The 19,565-nt window shown below is 50.0% G+C and overlaps 1 protein-coding gene across 5 annotated transcripts in view; it reads right to left on the bottom strand.

Annotated features, from left to right (window-relative positions):
• MED17 (mediator complex subunit 17) overlaps positions 1–19,565 on the bottom strand; it is a 251,061-nt gene that overhangs the window by 75,832 nt on the left and 155,664 nt on the right. For all 5 annotated transcript variants that reach the window (XM_065438751.1, XM_065438752.2, XM_065438749.2 and 2 more), the window contains one exon: positions 19,191–19,247. In XM_065438751.1, coding sequence (XP_065294823.1) covers positions 19,191–19,247 — 57 coding nt within the window. The remainder of the gene's footprint in view (positions 1–19,190; positions 19,248–19,565) is intronic.

The raw sequence follows: 19,565 nt of genomic DNA, 5'->3' as shown, positions 1-19,565 counted from the left end.
GACACAGGATACAACGTACGTCACACATCAATAGTAATAAAGAAACCAAGGACAAAATATGGCACGCAAACGATCGAATATGAAACCATTTCTTTATGTAATATGTACCCTAACATTGTTGACGAAGCTATAAATTCTAGAACAATTCACAAATTTAAACATGCAATACAAAACATAATATTTTCTGATCACTGTGTGTTTAACGAATGTCAATAAAGTTTCTTTGTTTAAAATCAATAGTAATGTTATTAATGTTCTATTCTGAATGTATAATTTTTGTTAATAACAGAATGTTCTTATTTTTCCTGTGCTGTATTTATTCAGTTACTTGCTATTTGGGAAACGGTTTATACTTTTCATTGTGTTTAAAATTTTGCTGCAAATAGTTTTGAAGTTTTGTGTCATATTAGTTGTACGTCGTTATCAGTTGACTGCTACTTCTGCTGCTCCAGCGAGGTAAAGGCCTTAGTCAGGAGGATTACGCCCTCCTTTTGCCTTACCTTGCGGGCAAACCTTGTATTTATGTTGCCCAAATAAAAACTTTGTACTCTTTGTACTCTTGTACTCTTGTACCTTCCACTGCACTATGTGGAGCACTTGGATGCCTTGGAGAAGGATGTCAGCAAGCTTCCCACATAGCGTGCAAGGCTGACGGACATAGGCCTTTCTCGTGCAAGCCAGTGAGAAGTACGTGGCAAGAATCTTGCGGCGATCTCTCCTCAGTGCTTCTTTTGGATTTCTCAAGCTGACAAGCTGCCGCAGCAGCCTTCTCGCAATCTTTAAAAGGCCCCTTTCAGGACCATCAAAGGGATGCCTCGGCGGTGCTCGTATATTGCTTGCTACCCGCGACACCTCTTTGCAGCCATTCTTTAACGCCGACAGCCGCGGCTTCTTACGCGTGATCGGAGCGCCCAGGAAGCAGTTAAATGAGTGAACACAATCGGCAGCCAGATGGAGGAAATGGACAGAGGATGGGGAGGGGCATTGGCCTCCCCGCCATTATAGTTTTCTCCTATCAGCTCTACCATCCCTCTATTTTGATCTTTTCATGCAAACCGGTTATAACAATTATCGGTTATAACAATGGAATTTTCGTGGCAGTTGAATACTGTTAAAAGACTGTACTAACTTATCATCATCATCATCAACCTGTTTTATGTCCACTGCAGGACGAAGGCCCCTTCCTGCAATCTCCAATTACCCCTTTTCTGCGCCAACGGATTCCAACTAGTGCCCGCAAATTTCCTAATGAAAAGAGGTTTATTTGCGGCTCCTAATGCAAAGGCACAGCGACCGGAAACAGCGAGACAGCCCGAAGCACTGTCCAAAAAGACGCCAGCAATCAACAGCGCGAGCCGAGCTGCGCGTTGGCGATATGGCTGTGCCGCGAGACACGTCCTCTTCTTCACGATCTCCCACCGGACAAAAAGAGCCATCCTGGCGCCTTAAGAATTAGGAGGCAGAGGGTCGTGGTAGGGCTTGAGATGCGAGACGTGGACAATGTCACGTCCACGCCAGCGCAAGTGTTTAGGTGGTGACAGTGGCTGAATGAGAAAATTCACCAAGAATGTTGGCTCCAAGAATCGGTAATACCCGTGTCACAGGTCAACTCGGATCTCCTTCAAACTTCCTTCCCTTAAAGGACCGCAAGGGAGTTTCACCTCAAAGGAGTTAGCTCCGTGTCACATGGCCCATAAGCGAGCTTTTGAAAGCTGCCGCTGGGGGCCCATTATGCGCTGCTTACCTCGTACGCAGTCATGAAAGAAACACGTTAAATATTGTTAATAAGTTTCCGCTTCGGTCCACGTCGTTTGTGGAATAGGCGGCCGGCTGCGCTCCTCTTGGGAAAGACGTGAATCGCTCATTTCGCATGCGCAAGACATGCAATCGCATTGACCAAAACAACAACAACAAAAACAATGGTGCAGTCAGGGCAAACGCAGCAGCCATTCTGAGAACACCTGGTTCGAGAGTCGACTGTAGCTGCTCAACTCAAATATTTTTGTCAGTGCTCAAATACTGTATTATATGCAATAAAAACAATTATAATTGCTGGTAAAAGTGAAATTAATAAAAATGAGGGTGATTTCTTGACTCGAAATTGAAGCATGCTGGGAACACGAGTACTCCCTTCAGTCTGCAAGGGAGATCTTCCATCTCCTTTCGCTAGAAACTCCCTTAATCTTCCTTTGCTAAAGGACTGCCATGTGACACGGCATGAATCTCCCTTGAGATAAAGATGTCCTTGGTTGAAGGGAGTTAAAAGGACTTTAGCCACGTCCATGTGACAGAGGTATAAGGCCCTTCGAATTTTGGGACAAGTTTCGAGGAAAGCCCCGGCATTTGGAAAGGGACAGACAACCACACAAGAACGCCTGGAGCGTAGGTTGTGTTTGGCAGTGTGTCGGTGCGGTTTTCTTTCTGGCACTGCTGTTGCTCTGCCGTAAAAGAGCGCGCTAGCTGGTGGCATTCTTCGGCTTGTCGGGTGACGCCGGACACAGGTAGACACTCGGAGGCATCAGGACGGTACAGAAGGAGCGTGTCGATGGTATGCGTAGGCTCGCGCCCATACAGGAGGAAAAAAAGGTGAAAATCCTATAGTGGCCTGGATCACGGTGTTGTACGCGAATGTGATGAATGGAAGGATGCGGTCCCAGTTACCATGATCAGATGCCACGAACATCGAGAGCATATCACCAAGTGTGTGGTTAAATCGCTCTGTGAGCCCTTTAGTCGGGGGATGGTATGCCATGCTGGTCCGATGTATAATATGGCATTCCGAAAGCAAACTTTCAACAACTTCGTAGAGGAAGGTGTGACCTCGATCGCTGAGGAGTGCTCGAGGTGCGCCGTGTCGAAGCACAAAGCGATGTAGGACGAAAGAGGCTACATCCCGTGCTGTAGCACTTGGTAAAGCAGCAGTTTTGGCGTAGCATGTCAAATCGTCAACAGCAACTACAATTTACCAATTGCCGTCTGGCGTCACAGGAAGTGGGCCGTAGAGGTCAATGCCGACGCGATTGAAGGGTGTGGCAGGGCACGGGAGCGGCTGAGAGGCACCAGACAGGCGTAAAGGCGGCGATTTGCAGCATTGGCAGTCAAGACAGCAGCGAACAAACTTTTGTACAAAATTGTACATGCCACGCCAGTAGTAGTGGTGGCATCGTACGTCTTGAAGACTCCGGCGTGGCCACACTGAGGATCGTTGTGGAAAGAGGCACATATTTGTGACCTTAAGCTGCAGGGAATTACGAGAAGCAACCGACGGCCTTCAGGAGTGTAATTGCGTCGGTGGAGCAGCTGGTCACAAATGGCGAAATGAACTGCTTGGCGTCGGAGGGTTCGGGACACAGGGATGGTTGAAGATCCAGATAGATAGTTGAAAAGAGAAGCGATCCACGGGTCACGACGTTGTGCGGTAGCAACAGAGTCCATGTCGAGAGATGACACGGAGTGTGCGGAAGTTGTTTCGCAGGCCAAGTCTGGAGGTAAGGGTGAACAAGACAGGGCGTCTGCGTCTGAATGTGTGCACCCACTGCAGTATACGACGCGAATATCGTACTCCTGGATGCGTAGTGCCCAATGGGCTAGGCGGTCAGTGGGATCTTTCAAGTTGGCGAGCCAACAAAGTGCGTGGTGATCTGTGACCAAGTCGAATGGGCGCCCGTACAGGTATGGCTGGAACTTGCGAAGTGCCTATACTAAGGCCAAGCACTCTTTTTCGGTCACGCTGTAATTGGCGTCAGGCTTCGTCAGTGTGCGACTCGCATAGGCGACTTTGTATTCGGGGTAGCCGGACTTTCGTTGGGCGAGGATGGCGCTGAGACCAACCCCGCTGGCATCTGTATGTACCTCGGCTGCAGGTGACGGGTCTAAATGGCGAAGAATAGGTGGGGAGGTGTGAAGACGATGCAGCATAGCAAAGGCGGAGTCACATGCAGGGGACCAGGAGGAGAGGGCAGCGTCACCACGTAGAAGCTGAGTCAATGGCGTCATGATCGATCCGAAATTCCGAACAAAGCGCCGGAAATACGAGCATAGGCCCACAAAGCTTCGAAGTTCTTTGATGGTCTGAGGCTTCGGACACTCGGCGACGGCTTGAAGATTTGCAGGATCGGGTAGAGCGCCGTGCTTGGACACAACATGACCTAAAATGGCAAGCTCTCGTGCGGCGAAGCGGCACTTCTTGAAGTTGAGTTGGAGGCCAGCTTTCTTAGACAGGTCTAAATAAGTCTGAGGCGGAGCAGGTAAGTCAGAAAACCAGGCGAGAAAACCACAACATCGTCGAGGCAACGTAGACATATAATATAGACCACTTGAGGCAACGCAGCGTGTTGTCCATGAGTCATTCAAAGGTGGCAGGGGCGTTACAAAGCCCGAAAGGCATCACGTTAAATTCATATAAGCCATCAGGCATATTGAAAGTGGTTTTCTGGCGATCAGCCACAACCATCGGGACCTGCCAGTACCCTGAACGCAAGACGAGGGACGAGAAGAATACCGCTCCCTGAAGACTGTCGAGGGCGTTGTCGATGCGCGGCAAAGGATAGACGTCTTTGCGCGTTACCTTATTTAACCGACGGTAGTCAATGCAAAAGCAAATAGACCCATCTTTTTTGCGAACGAGAACGACAGGAAATGCCCAGGGACTGTGCGAAGGTTGAATAACGTCATGGTGCAGCATACCTTCGACTTGGGTGGTAATGACACGGTGCTCTTCGGCAGAGACACAGTACGGTCATTGACGTAACGGCTGATGTGAACCGGTGTCAATGTAGTGCTGCACTTCTGACGTGCGGCCCAGGTGAGGTAGTGAAACGTCGAATGAACTTCTAAAGTGGTGCAGGAGATGAGAAGGTCGGCCCATTCGGCAGGTGTGAGGGTATCGGCGATGGCACTTGAGAACGCATCCCTGGACGTGTCCCCAAGCGTGGAAATCGAAGATGGTTGGCCGGAGTCGACATCAACGGAGTCTCCAGGGACATCAACCAAAGACGAATAGTCGAGGAGTTTTATGAAGCCAAGGCATTCACCAACGAGCAACGTAATAGGCGCGCAGAGGGGATTGTAAAAATATGACCCGATGCTGCAAACAAACGAAAGTAACAAAGAAAAGCACTCGTAGCAAAGAAAACAACAAACTAAGGAAGTTCATCAGCGTCCGTAAAATGGTTTAGGGCGCACCACGTGGACCACTTCAGATCGTCCGCGGCGCCGCTGTGAGTGCGAAATGCCGTCTGGCACGACCTCATAGTCTAGTGCGCCAATACGTCGGATGACCTTGTAGGGTCCGAAATAGCGTCGCAGCAGCTTCTCACTGAGTCCTCGCCGGCGTATCGGGGTCCATACCCAAACATGGTCGCCGGGCTGGTACTCGACGAAGCGTCGTCGGAGGTTGTAGTGTCGGCTGTCGGTCCTCTGCTGGCTCTTGATTCGCAGGCGGGCGAGCTGTCGGGCTTCTTCGGCGCGCTGGAGATAGCTAGCGACGTCAACATTCTCTTCGTCACTTACGTGCGGCAGCATGGCGTCAAGCGTCGTCGTCGGGTTCCTGCCGTAGACCAGCTTGAACGGCGTGATCTGTGTTGTTTCTTGCACCGCCGTGTTGTACGCAAAGGTTACATATGGCAGGACCGCGTCCCACGTCTTGTGTTCGACGTCGACGTACATTGCTAGCATGTTGGCGAGGGTCTTGTTCAGGCGCTCCCGTGAGACCATTCGTCTGCGGATGGTAGGCAGTTGTCCTCCTGTGGCTTGTCTGGCTGTACTGCAGAATGGCTTGGGTGAGCTCTGCTGTAAAAGCCGTTCCTCTGTCGGTGATGAGGACTTCTGGGGCACCATGTCGCAGCAGGATGTTCTCGACGAAAAATTTCGCCACTTCGGCTGCGCTGCCTTTAGGTAGAGCTTTGGTTTCAGCAAAGCGGGTGAGATAGTCCGTCGCCACGATGAACCACTTATTCCTGGATGTTGACATCGGAAACGGCCCCAACAAATCCATCCCAATCTGCTGGAATGGTCGACGAGGAGGTTCGATTGGCTGTAGTAATCCTGCTGGCCTTGTCGGTGGTGTCTTGCGCCGTTGACAGTCTCTGCATGTCTTGACGTAATGGGCGACGTCGGCGGTCAGACGCGGCCAGTAATACTTTTCCTGTATCCTCGACAGCGTCCGGGAGAATCCGAGGTGCCCAGCGGTTGGATCGTCGTGTAGGGCGTGCAGTATTTCTGGACGGAGCGCTGACGGCACCACAAGAAGGTAGCTGGCGTGGACTGGTGAGAAGTTCTTTTTCACGAGCAGGTTGTTTCGTAGCGTGAACGAAGACAACACGCGCTTAAATGCCCTAGGGACAACGTCAGTGTTCCCTTTCAAATACTCGACGAGGCCTTTTAGCTCTGGGTCTGCTCGTTGCTGTATAGTGAAGTCTTCCGCGCTTATTATCCCAAGGAAGGCGTCATCATCCACGTCGTCTTGCGGCGCGGGATCGATTGGGGCGCGTGATAAGCAGTCGGCGTCGGAGTGTTTTCTTCCGGACTTGTATATTACCGTTACGTCATATTCTTGTAGTCTGAGGCTCCACCGCGCCAGCCATCCTGAAGGGTCCTTTAAGTTAGCTAGCCAACACAACGCGTGGTGGTCGCTGACGACTTTGAATGGCCTGCCATAAAGGTAAGGGCGGAATTTAGCTGTAGCCCAAATGATGGCGAGGCATTCCTTTTCAGTCGTAGAATAATTGCTTTCCGCTTTTGACAGCGACCGGCTAGCATACGATATCACCCGTTCAAGTCCTTCTTTCCTCTGGACTAGGACGGCACCGAGGCCTAGGCTACTGGCGTCAGTGTGGATTTCAGTATCGGCGTCCTCGTCGAAGTGTGCAAGTACCGGCGGCGACTGCATGCGTCGTTTGAGTTCTTGAAATGCGTCGGCCTGCGGCGTTTCCCAATTGAACTCGACATCAGATTTCGTTAGATGTGTTAGTGGCTCCGCGATGTGCGAAAAGTCCTTGACAAAGCGCCTATAGTAGGCACACATGCCAAGGAATCTGCGCACTGCCTTCTTGTCGATTGGCTGCGGGAACTTTGCGATGGCAGCTGTCTTCTGCGGGTCGGGGCGTACTCCATATTTGCTGATGACAAGCCTAGGAATAGAAGCTCATCGTAAGCGAAGCGACACTTTTCCGGCTTCAGGGTGAGCCCTGATGACTTGATGGCCTCTTATACTGTCGCAAGCCGCTTAAGGTGATCGTCGAAATTTCCAGCGAAGACGACGACGTCATCCAAGTAAACAAGACAGGTCTGCCACTTCAATCCTGCTAAAACCGTGTCCATCACGCGCTGGAACGTTGCAGGCGCCGAGCACAGTCCAAATGGCATAACCTTGAATTCATAGAGGCCGTCTGGCGTGATGAAGGCGGTCTTTTCGCGATCCCTTTCGTCGACTTCTATTTGCCAGTAGCCAGACTTGAGGTCCATCGATGAGAAGTATTTAGCATTGCAGAGCCGATCTAATGCGTCGTCTATCCGTGGAAGGGGGTATACGTCTTTCTTCGTGATTTTGTTCAGTCGACGATAATCGATGCAGAAACGTAGGGTTCCGTCCTTTTTCTTCACTAAAACAAGTGGAGACGCCCACGGGCTTTTCGACGGCTGGATGATGTCGTCGCGCAGCATTTCGTCGACTTGTTGTCTTATAGCTTCGCGTTCTCGCGTCGAAACTCGGTAAGGGCTCTGGCGTAGTGGCCGAGCGCTCTCTTCGGTGATTATGCGATGCTTTGCGACTGGTGTTTGTCGAATCCTTGATGACGTCGAAAAGCAGTCTTTGTATCGTTGAAGCAGACTTCTGAGCTGTTGCTGCTTAATCACGGGGAGACTTGGATTTATGTTGAAGTCTGGCTCGGGAACTACGGTCGTCGGGGTAGATGCAACAGAATCCGAGAGGACAAAGGCATCGCTGGTTTCCTGTATTTCCTCGATGAATGCGATCGTCGTGCCCTTGTTGATGTGCTTGAACTCCTGGCTGAAGTTTGTCAGCAACACTCTCGTGTTTCCTCCGTGCAGTCGAGCGATCCCTCTTGCGACGCAAATTTCACGGTCGAGTAGTAGACGTTGGTCGCCTTCGATGACGCCTTCTACGTCAGCGGGTGTTTCGGTGCCGACCGAAATAACGATGCTGGAGCGAGGCGGGATGCTCACTTGATCTTCGAGCACCCTCAAGGCGTGGTGGCTGCAAGGGCGCTCCGATGGTATCGCTTGATCTTCCGACAGCGTTATTGACTGCGACTTCAGGTCGATGATGGCGCCGTGTTGGTTCAGGAAGTCCATGCCGAGAATGACGTCTCGTGAACACTGTTGCAGGATAACGAAGGTGGCAGGGTAAGACCGGTCATGAATGGCAATTCTTGCCGTGCAGATTCCAGTCGGCGTGATGAGGTGTCCTCCAGCGGTGCGAATCTGAGGGCCTTCTTTCTGAGGGCGGTCTTAACTTTCTTCAACTGGGCGGCGATGTGTCCACTCATTACGGAGTAATCGGCCCCTGTGTCGACTAAGGCAGTGACTGCGTGGCCGTCGAGAAGCACGTCAAGGTCGGTGGTTCTTTGTCTGGCGTTGCAGTTAGGTCGTGGCGTCGGATCACGGCTGCGTCGTGTTGAACTGAAGCTGGAACGTCGCTTCGTCAAGTCGTCTTTCGTCGGTGTAGTCTTGGCTTCCTGACTTCGTCGGGACGGCGGCGTGTCGTCGTTATGTCGTCGAGATCGTTTCGTCGTCGTCTTCGTCGGCGGCGGAGGATCTTCGTCAGTTCGACGAACAGCAACCGCACCTCCATCGGTTGCTGCTTTTAGTTTTCCGGATATGGGCTCGCAGAGCGGCCCCGGGCTGGGCCGGTGTATGGTCGGTGCTGCGGCGACAGGTAGCGACCTGGTGACGGCGAACGGGATGGTCGTCGAGGGCTCCACTGAGTAGCGGCGAGGTAATCGGCGATGTCACGAGGGCGTTCACCTTCCCTCGGGCGCTGTGCGTTCACGGCGAAGCCTCGCAATCCCAGGTCGCGGTATAGGCATCGGCGGTACACGTGCCCGGCTTCGCCGCAGTGGTAGCAGAGCGGGCGGTGGTCGGGGGCGCGCCAAATGTCCGTCTTCCTCGCGTAGGTGCGCTGGGCGACGGGTGGGCGTGCTGGCGGCGGCGGCGGTGAACGACGGAATTGCGGCGTTACAGGGACCTGGCGTTGTCGCGGAGGGGGAGCTTGACGGCGTGCGATGGCGGCGTAAGTCATCGCTTCTGGCTGGGGCTGCGGCAACTGTGGTTGCACCTCAGGGACTCCTAGCGATCGGTGCACCTCTTCTTTCACAACGTCGGCGATCGAGGCCACTTGAGGCTGCGACGATGGCAAGACCTTGCGCAGTTCTTCGCGCACGATGGCCCTGATGGTCTCGCATAAATCGTCCGTGGCCAGTGATTGAATTCCGGAGTAGCTTGTTGGCTTGGTGCGTCGGTCAAATTGCCGGTTCCGCAATTCCAGTGTCTTCTCGATGCTCGTCGCCTCACGAAGAAACTCGTCGACGGTCTTCGGTGGACTTCTTACCATACCGGCGAAAAGTTCCTCCTTTACGCCACGCATCACTAGACGTACTTTCTTCTCCTCGGACATTTCTGGGTCGGCGTGGCGGAACAGACGGCTCATTTCCTCAGTGAAAATCGCGATCGTCTCATTCGGCAGCTGCGCTCTTGTCTCCAGTAGAGCTTGGGCTCGCTCTTTTCGCACGACGCTTTGAAATGTTTTCAGGAAGCCGCTTCGGAAGAGGTCCCACGTCGTCAAGGTGGCTTCTCGATTCTCGAACCACGTCTTGGCGGCGTCCTCCAATGCGAAATAGACATGTCGTAGCTTGTCGTCGCTTGCCCAGTTGTTAAACGTAGCGACCCTCTCATAAGTTTCCAGCCAGGTTTCCGGGTCCTCAAATGTGGAACCGCGGAACGTCGGTGGTTCCCTGGGCTGCTGCAGGACGATGGGGGACGCTGGGGCTGCCATTGCGGTTGCCTTAGCCACAATCTTCTTGGTCTTCTCAGGTAGAAGTCCGTGCTCCGGGGGCAGCTGTTGAAGACGGCGGCTTGCTCGGTGGTCCGGGACTACGTTGGTGTTCTGTTTGCGGTCTGGGCTGGGATCACGGCTTGTCGGGGGCGTCCTGTACATGGACGAAAAGCACCTCCACCAGATGTCACGTGGTAGTGACAGTGAAGAAAGAAGCAATAACACAGTAGCAATACTGTGAACGAGAAAACTAACTTTTATTGGGCGAACCTGTGCCCACAAAAACAGGCTACACTTATAGCACAACGATAGCGGCGAACACGGTCGGCGATCGTCGGAAAACTGATCAGCGGGTCTAGCGCGTCGGCTTTTATAGATCAGTCGTCGAATGTTCCAGATTAACTGATGGGACCCACGTGTCTTCCACAAAGTTCTACACCATTCGTGTCACGCGATGAAATCTGATAACACAAGGTTCGGCGACAACAGACGCGGATAGAAGCGTCGATAACTTTCCAGAAACGTCGGATACATGCAGGCGCGTCCCTCGCTCTGCGATTACAGTTGTTAAGCGGCGAAACGTGGTTGCCCGATAAAGATAAGTACACGTGTCAATATTGCTGCAGCTGCCAACCATGTCAAGCGTTGCAAAGGGTAGTGGGGATGGCGAGCGACGCGAAGGAAATTCTGGGAGGTCAGCACGAGCATACGGTTGGGGGAAGGAGTGGCGTATTGGCCAAAGGGCTGGCTGCCATACTGGAAGGGCTGAGAGGCGTCGGCGAACGCTTGAGGGTGACAGCGGCAATATCGGGCGACATGTCTGGGAGTGCAGCAAGAATAACAGATGGGACGATTGTCAGACGTCCTCCAAGGATTAGCTCTCGGTGCGGTCCAAGATGCAGCATGGGCTTTCGGTGGCGCCGTATGGGACTGGGTCGCGAAAGATGCCGGCGGAGGCCTGCGTACTGCCTGCGTGTACCTAAGAGGCGCAGCCACAGGGAGGACTGGCTGCGCATAAGTGAGAGGTGTGGTGACAGGCTGCACTGCCAGCGCAGAGTTGAGATTCACAGCTGCAGGCGGCTGATGGTGCACGGAAGGGACAACTTGAGCGACCTCTTCAGAAATGAGAGTGCGGAGCGTGTCTGGAAGACATCAGGTGGGCTCCTGAGTAAAGGGGACTAAATAAAGTTGGCGGGCAACTTCATAATGCACGAAGTCCGTGACCCACTGAAACAATTAGGATGGATCGTACATGCTGTCAAGGCTCGCCAACGAGTCGTCGTTTCCCAGTGCATGCCGAGTCGAAGCGCATTGCTTCCTTAACTCATCGCAACTTTGGCATAGGCTGACGACTTCGGACACAGTGCACGGATTCCTGGCTAGGAGCATCTGGAATGTGCCATCATCAATGCCTCTCAGTATATGGCGAATTAGCTCAGCTTCGGGCATTGCGGCGTTGACTCATTTACAAAGGCCCACGGCATCTTTAATGTAGCTCATGAACGTTTCTGCCGTCTGCTGTGCTCGGGCGCGCAAGCATTGTTGAGCGCGCAGCTTGCGAACAGCAGGTCGGCCGAACACTTCTGTAAAGGTTGTCTTGAAGACTGACCATGTGGGTACGTCACTTTCATGGTTGTGAAACCAAAGTTGAGCAACACCAGCCAGATAAAAGATGAATGACGTGGGTTAACTTCGCTAAATCATCCCACTTGTTGTGCGTGCTCACCTGTTCATATGACGCAAACCAGACTTCTACGTCTTCGTCGTCTGCACCGCTGAAGATCTTGGGGTCCCGTTGTCGTGGAACGCCAGTGCAGGTGACGGCCTGTGGTGTCGGTGCCGTTTGGGCTGAGCTATCGGTCATGGCGGGCGGTAGCGTTCTTGATCGCAGCTCCAGGGTTTCAAGCGACAGGGTTGGAGTCCCAGCACCTCCACCAATTGAGAAGAAGTTTATTTGCGGCTCCTAATGCAAAGGCACAGCGACCGGGAACAGCAAGACAGCCCAAAGCACTGTTCAAAAAGACGCCAGAAATCAACAGCACGAGACGAACTGAGTTGTGCGTTGGCGATGTGGCTGTGCCGCGAGATGAGTCTTCTTCTTCACACTAATTTCCTCACTCCACCTAGTCATTTGTCCTCATCGATTGCATTTTCCTTCTCTTGGTACGCATTCTGTAAGCCTAATGGTCCAACGGTCATCTAACCAGCACATTACATGACCTGTCCAGCTCTATTTTTTTCTCTTGATGTCAATTAGAATATCGTCTACCCCGTTTGCTCTCTTATCCAAACCACTCTCTTTCTATCTCCTAACATTATCCCTAGCAAACTCTTTCCATCACTCTTTGTGCGGTCAATAACTTCTTCTCAAGCTTCTTTGTCAGTCTCCAAGTCTCTGCCCCATATGTCAGCACTGGCAAAATGCATTGATTATACACCTTCCTTTTCAGTGATAATGGTAAGCTTCCAGTAAGGAGCTGACAATGCCTTCCGTATACGATCCAACCCATTTTTATTCTTCTATGAATTTCCTGCTCATGAACAGGGTTCCCTGTGATTAATTTGCCTAGGTAAATGTACTCCTTCGCAGACTCTAGAGGCTGAGTGGCAATCCTGAGTTCTTGTTCCTTTGCCGGGCTATTCATGATTATCTTTGTCCTCTGCATATTAATCTTACACCCCACTCTTACACTCTCTCTGTTAAGGTCCTCAATCATTTGCTGTAACTCGTCTGCATTGTTTCTGAATAGAAAAATGTCATCGGCAAACCCAAGGTTGCCGAGATATTTGCCATCGATCCTTACTCCTAGGCCTTCCCAGTTTAATAGCTTGAATACTTCTTCCAAGCAGTTAGGAATGGCCTGCCAAGGTGCCGACATGCAAAGTTTCTCAGCCAGCTGCAGCAGCCGGGTTGGCGTTTTCTAGGAACCAACCATCCTTTTCCAGCCTCTTGGCGTCACGATGTCTGCTGTGTAAGGAGCACAATACGGCGCGGCGCGTCAGCGACTCTCCGTCGCAGGAATGCCGAGTTGAGGTCGACGAACCAGGCTTTGTTACTGAACTCGCCACCGCCGACCTGGTCTTTCGGGAGTGGGGGAATTCCCGAGGGAATGTATTTGGCGGCAATGTCCCATGCGCCTTTCAAGGCACAAGACAAGGAGAACCACAGCGGCCACGCTGCGTGGGTAAGCTCGGGGAATAAGACGCGCCTCCTTTGGGCAAGACACAGTTTGGGGAAGACCTTCTCACCTCAGTGGGGGCAGTGAAACCAGTGCGTACGTGTGTGTGTGAGCCCTCCTCCTCCAAAAGGGCGGGTCAATTACGATGACGTTGGACACTACGATTTGGCGGTGAACTGCCGTTTTCTCTCACCTAGGGATCTAGGGAGGACGGAGTGTTTATAAGCAGCTGTTTGTCAGCTGCTAGTGTGTGCTCGTGAGCTGTGTGCTCGTGCTCGACCAGCAGTGTGCTGGGTGTGTTTGGAGCTTCGTGCTCATATGCTGTATGCTTTGTCTTGCGTGCTCCATTTGGGAGCCACGCTATACTGTCGAATGTATTCCCTGTTTGAATGTAAATATCTGTAAATAAATCCTGCTCGCCTAGTTCCTCCCTAGTTCCTCCCACGTCCTCTAACCCTTCAACTGGATGCCTGCGGTGAGATCATCCTACAACTCTTACAGCACGCAGTGAATAGATTTCTTCTTTATAGGTATCTCCCTGCTTTTCTTGTGTAGAATTACGGTAGCAGTAGAACCTCTGTAGATATTTTGTAAGGTATTTACGTAAGCATTCTGTACTCCTTGATCACGTAATGCCTCTATACTGCTGTTATCTCTACTGAATCAAATGCCTTTTCGTAATCTTTGAACGCCATATAGAGAGGCTTATTGTACTCTGCGGATTTCTCGATAGCCTAATTAATGACATGCGATGTGATCCATTGTAAAGTATCCCTTCCGGAAGCCAGCCTATTCCCTTGGTTGACTAAAGTCCACTGTTGCCCTTATTCTACTGCAGATTATTTTAATAAATATTTTATAAAATACTGGGAGTAAGCTAATGAGCCTACAGTTTTTCAATTCTTTAATGTCTCCCTTTTTGTGCATTAGTATAATGCTCGCATTCTTCAAGTTTTCTGGGACCCTTGCCATCGATAGACACCTCGTAAAAGAGTCGCCAATTTTCCAAGCATTATATCTCCTCCATCTTCTCCTGCCGCTCTTCCTCGTTTCATTTCTTGCAAGACCCTTCTGACCTCATTGCTAGCTATAATAGGAGTTTCTGTATCCTGTTCATTACTATTTTTATTGTAGGTATCCCGACTCCTATGGGTATTGCACAGGTCAGCATAGATACTTCCACTGCTTTTACTATATCTTCGAGATTGCTGATGATATTACACTGCTTATCTTTCAGTGCATACATCTTTGTTTGCCCTATGCCAAATTTCTTTCTCACTGATTTCAGGCTACGTCCATTTTCTACAGCTTCTTCACGTTATAGTACCAAATATCACTTATTTTCAATTTCTTGATCAGTTTTGACAGTTCCGCGAATTGTATCTTATTTCTCGAGTTGGACACTTTCATTCTTTGATGTTTCTTTATTAGGTCCTTTGTTACTTGGGAGAGCTTGCCTACTGGTTGCCTTGGTGCCTTGCCTCCCACTTCAATTGCTACCTCTGAAACCAGCATCGTTACAGTTTCATGCATTACCTCTATGTCATCATCATCGCTCTGTTCTAAGGCTGGATATTTGTTTGCAAGTACCAGCCTAAATTTGTCTGCTTTTACCTTTACAGCCTTTAAGTGTACTTGTTTCTTCTTGACCAATTTTGCTCTCTCTCTCTTCAAATTCAGGTGAATCCTAGCCCTCACTAACCTATGATCACTGCACTTTACCAAACCTGTCACTTCTACATCCTGCACTATGCTGGGATCAGCAGAAAGTATGAAGTCAATTTCATTTCTTGTTTCACCATTAGGGCTTTTCCAGGTCCACTTTCTGTTGCTATACTTCCTGAAAAGGGTGTTCATTATTTGAAGCTCATTCCTTTCTGCAAATTCTACCAGCATCTCTCCTATAGCGTTCCTAGAATCAACGCTGTAGTTGCCAATTGCTTGTTCACCAGCCTGCTTCTTCCCCACTTTTGCATTGAAGCAGCCCATGACTACAGTACACTGAGTTTGCACTTTTCTCATAGCTAATTCAACATCTTCATAAAACTGATGTATTTCCTCATCATCGTGACTGGATGCTGGAGCATAGGCTTGTACTACCTTTAATCTATACTTCTTATTAAGCTTGATTACAAATACAGCTACCCTCTGATTAATGCGGTAGAATTTGTCAATGTTGCCTGCCATGTCCTTATGGATTAGGAATCCTACCCCGTATTGCTTCTTATCAAGGAGACCTCTATAGCAGAGGACATGTCTGTTATTCAGCAATGTATAAGCCTCACCAGTTCTTCCAATCTCACTAAGGCCGATAATATCCCAAACAATGTCTGATAGGTTCCTTAAAGAGTCCTGCTAAGCCAGCCTCACTCGAGAGGGTTCAGGTGTTAAACATCGCAAGGGTCAGTTTCCATTGGCAGCCTGTCCGGACTAATAAATTAGAAGCCATACAAAACCACGCCAGTCACTTCATCACCTCCCAATGCTTAAATTAAAGGGTTTTACATGCCAAAACCACGACCTGATAATGAGGCACGCTTTAGTGGGAGACTCCGTAAATTTGGATGACCTGGGGTTCTTTAACATGCACCTAAATCTAAGTACATGGGTGTTTTTGCATTTCGCCTCCATCGAAATGCATCCACCGTGGCCGGGATCAGATCCCACGACTTCGTGCTTAGCAGCCCGAAACCATAGCCACTAAGCAACCATGGTGGGTCTCACAACACGCACCAGATATCAGCGCCGCAAGTCTGAAACTGTCCGTTTCCTTTCTGGCACTTCAATCGCATTCTCACATTGCCCGTCTATGTCTTCTTCAAGGCAAAGACACACACTATCATCCAAAATGAAGCTACGCATTATTGAAGCCACCTAACTAAATCTCAATGTGCCTAAATCACTCCCATCAAATTGTGCACATATCTGGTGGAACATCAGCCCTTACAAGCTCTTTTTTTCTTAGCACTACAACAGTGTGGAACTCGCAACCTAACAATATAAACAAGAGAATGGGGGTTAACCGAGGGCCCCAATTTTTATTAGTCATATCATAAGAAGCCAACAAACACTGACACCAAGGACAACATAGAGGAAATTAAGAAACGATGAATTAATGCAAATGAAAGTGGATGAAAAAACAACTTACCGCAGGTGGGGAACCATCCCACAACCTTCGCATGCGAAGTTCGTCTGTGAGAGTCAGTGAATCGGAGGCTCCTGTAGAGGGCGACTGAATTTCGCCGTCAAGAGCCAATATCGCAATCGTTCACAGGCGAGGTGCCGCCCAAAGATATGCGTCTGGGAAGAACTTGAGTCGAGCAGTTAAAACTAAGGAGAGGGAGCGAAGCCTGATTGCCTGTAACAGTGAGCACAGTATGGGGAACGGCCAAATTTCTTTCAAGCAGTATGTCAGTGGTGGGACATAGTACATGCACGCTGTCAGGAACACATGTAAACGACAGTAGAAGGATGCCTGTAGTGGCTTGTGGTGAGACAGGCGGATGTCTTTGGGAGAGCATAACCATGGTTGTGTGACTGGTGGACTACAGCAGCCGTGGGGCAGTTCAAGCCGAATGCTGAGTATAAGGTCGTAAGGATATTGTTCCAAAATGGCAAACAAAGCAGTTAGGCGCCCCGTGATGCCAATGCGAGCAGTGCACATTCCAAGCACGGTAGGCGTTTCTCCGTCAGCGACATGGAAGGTGCTTAATCCAGCGGGTGTGAGAACTTTGTTTAGGCATCAGCGCAATCGGGCACCCATCATGGATACAATGAGCTGGTGGCGAACGGGACTTATGACATCGGAATTACGACAGCGGACTGTTCCAAGGAGCATGAGCATCATTGTTTGGCTGTTCCAGTGCCAATGAAGGCTGGTAACAATGCTCGCTCTGTTCGGGGCGGAATAACTGATGAACGGAGGTTGCAGAGGGGAGAAGTACGGTAGTTAAATGGCAAGCAACGTGACCAATACGCTGGCAGGCAAAACAGATTGGCCAGTCGTCTGCGGTTCGCTACTCGGCTGGATTTCGGTAGTGTGCAGGATACCGCAGACCAGCCGATAGAACTGGAGCATGAGACAGCTGTGAAGTGGCAACGGCACGTACAGAATGAATTCCAAGATTAGTGAGTTCGTCACGGACTATTGCCTGCACCATTGGTGCTGTAGGCAAGTTGTTCGGTTCACCGGGACAGGAAAAAAGGGCTGCAGGAGCCATGGCTTCAAGTTCTCGCAGCACAATCCGTGTCAGGTCATCTGACAAAGATGGTCGCTGCACTCCTAGCCTGTTATCACAAGAAGTTGTCGCAGCTGTGTTCTGCACACGTGCGAACGGCGTTGCGATGCAGCGACTTTTAGTCTGCTCAAAGTGTTGACACTCTTTAATGATGTCCTGTTCTCTTCCACAATTTTTGCACATGAGCAGGTTGAAAGCACTGTCAGCAATCCCCTTCAGTACATGCCCAACCTTGTCCGACTCAGCCATATCGCTGTCGGCCTTATGGCAGAGAGCCAGCACATCCTGGATGTGCTGGAAGAGGCGTACAATTCTGTGGACGTCTGGGCGCAGGTCACAAGTTTTTTCTTAGCGGTGCTCTACCACCTGCAGGATGGCCAAACAAGTCCCTCAGCATCTATTTACACATGTCCCAGTCATTAACCCCTTCCTCATGGTTGTCATACCACACCTTCGCTGTGCCTTGTAGGTAGAAGACCAAGTTAGCCGATATAATTGTCGGATCCCATTTGTTGTGGGCCCTTACACACTCATAAGCGGCGATCCAGTCTTCCACGTCGCGGTGGTCGGTATCGCAGAACATTCCTGGATCCTGCGGACGAGCCAGCACAACCGTCAAGGTTGCAGGCGTTAATGTGGGCCGCGTCATGTTGGGTCCTGTTTCATCCGTCATGTAGTCCAGTTCGAGGTGTTGACCACTGTGGAACTCTGTTGTTCTCGTGAGTACCCAGCACTTCTCACCAATTTGTTATGTTGCAGAAGTCACATATAAAGATGCATTTACAATATTTACAAGAGAGACAATGATGTATAAACAAGATAGCTGTCGAGACCAATTCACATCTACACGTCAAAGCGCTTGCTTCTGACTGGCGCCACTACTGGTTGCTCCGTGGCAATATGAAGCGAAGTCTGCCAAGGTAAGAACGGCCAGGAGTGAGCACATGCTGGTAAGCGTGCGTGTGCCGACCTTAAGTTTCATGTGGCTCTAAGCTAGTTGAGTGTTCAAAGCTAGTCGAAATTAGCAAGACCCGATGGCTACGACACCGATAGGCAAGGCAGCCAAACTTTCAAGTTCCTATGGGGGAGCCTGCCATGGCTGAGCGAGAGCTGACTTTAGTCAGCTTCTTCCAGAAGTACGCAATTTGTATAAAAATTTGAAAGTAGAATTTCACCTGGATCATCCTGTTTTTTATAATGCATCAATGAATATACCCAGCAACAGTAGGAAAAAGTGGACTGATCCAAGCATTGTTCTTGACTGATGTCTGCTATTGGCCAATAGCAACTGCGAATAGGAATGGGAAGTAGGGCTCAGTTGAAAAAAAAAAGTGCTAGAGAAAAAGGTGACTTCACGCTCCACTTGCAAGCTCCATGCGCTATGCACGAGTGCAAAATTTGGCTGAGATGTTCACAGCAGCATATGCTATAGCAGACTGTGTTTTCTCACCAAACCCAAGGGGTGGCTCTGGACCCCTTTAAGAAACGATTAAATGAATGAAAAAAGTAATGAAAATACTATGGCAATAGCAAGCATCAGTATAAACTAACGTCTAGTGATTTCTATGTTTTCCATTCTATGCGATGTCATGATACTCTATTTAACAAATCTTCACAATATTGAATATTTAGGAATTATGTGTATGGTATAACCATTTCATTCCTATGTTTTAATGCATCCCCCTCCCATCTCTCATGCAAGCAGCCAGGTGTGCTGCCACTTCAAGCACTGGTCTCTGGTAATGCTGACAAAAAGCTCACCGTAACCGCAGAGCCACGTGTTGTGTCTGGGCAATAATCTTCTCCAGGATGGCTTCACTGCAAAGAGAATAAATACCACTGCGTAAGGAACACAGCACTTCTGGGTCTAGCAGCACGACCACGCAGCACAACACAGCCAACTGCGACTGGCAACTAAGGAACGGGCCAGGCCACTGATGTATATACCGGCTCCAGTTTATTTCCTTAAAGGGACACTAAAAGCAATTATTGAGTCAAGCTAAAGTGATAGTTTAATGCTCTAGAATTTTCAAGGCATCAATATTATAAAGAACAGAGCTTTAGTGATTGAGAAATTGAGATAAATGGAGAACACGGTTTGAGACTCCCCTAGCCTGATGGTGTACGCACTTTCCA

Source organism: Dermacentor albipictus, chromosome 7, assembly GCF_038994185.2.
Source record: "Dermacentor albipictus isolate Rhodes 1998 colony chromosome 7, USDA_Dalb.pri_finalv2, whole genome shotgun sequence".
NCBI classification, from domain to species: Eukaryota; Metazoa; Arthropoda; class Arachnida; order Ixodida; family Ixodidae; genus Dermacentor; species Dermacentor albipictus.
The sequence above is the reverse complement of the archived record's forward strand: the minus strand, read 5'-3'. Positions and strand labels throughout refer to the sequence as shown.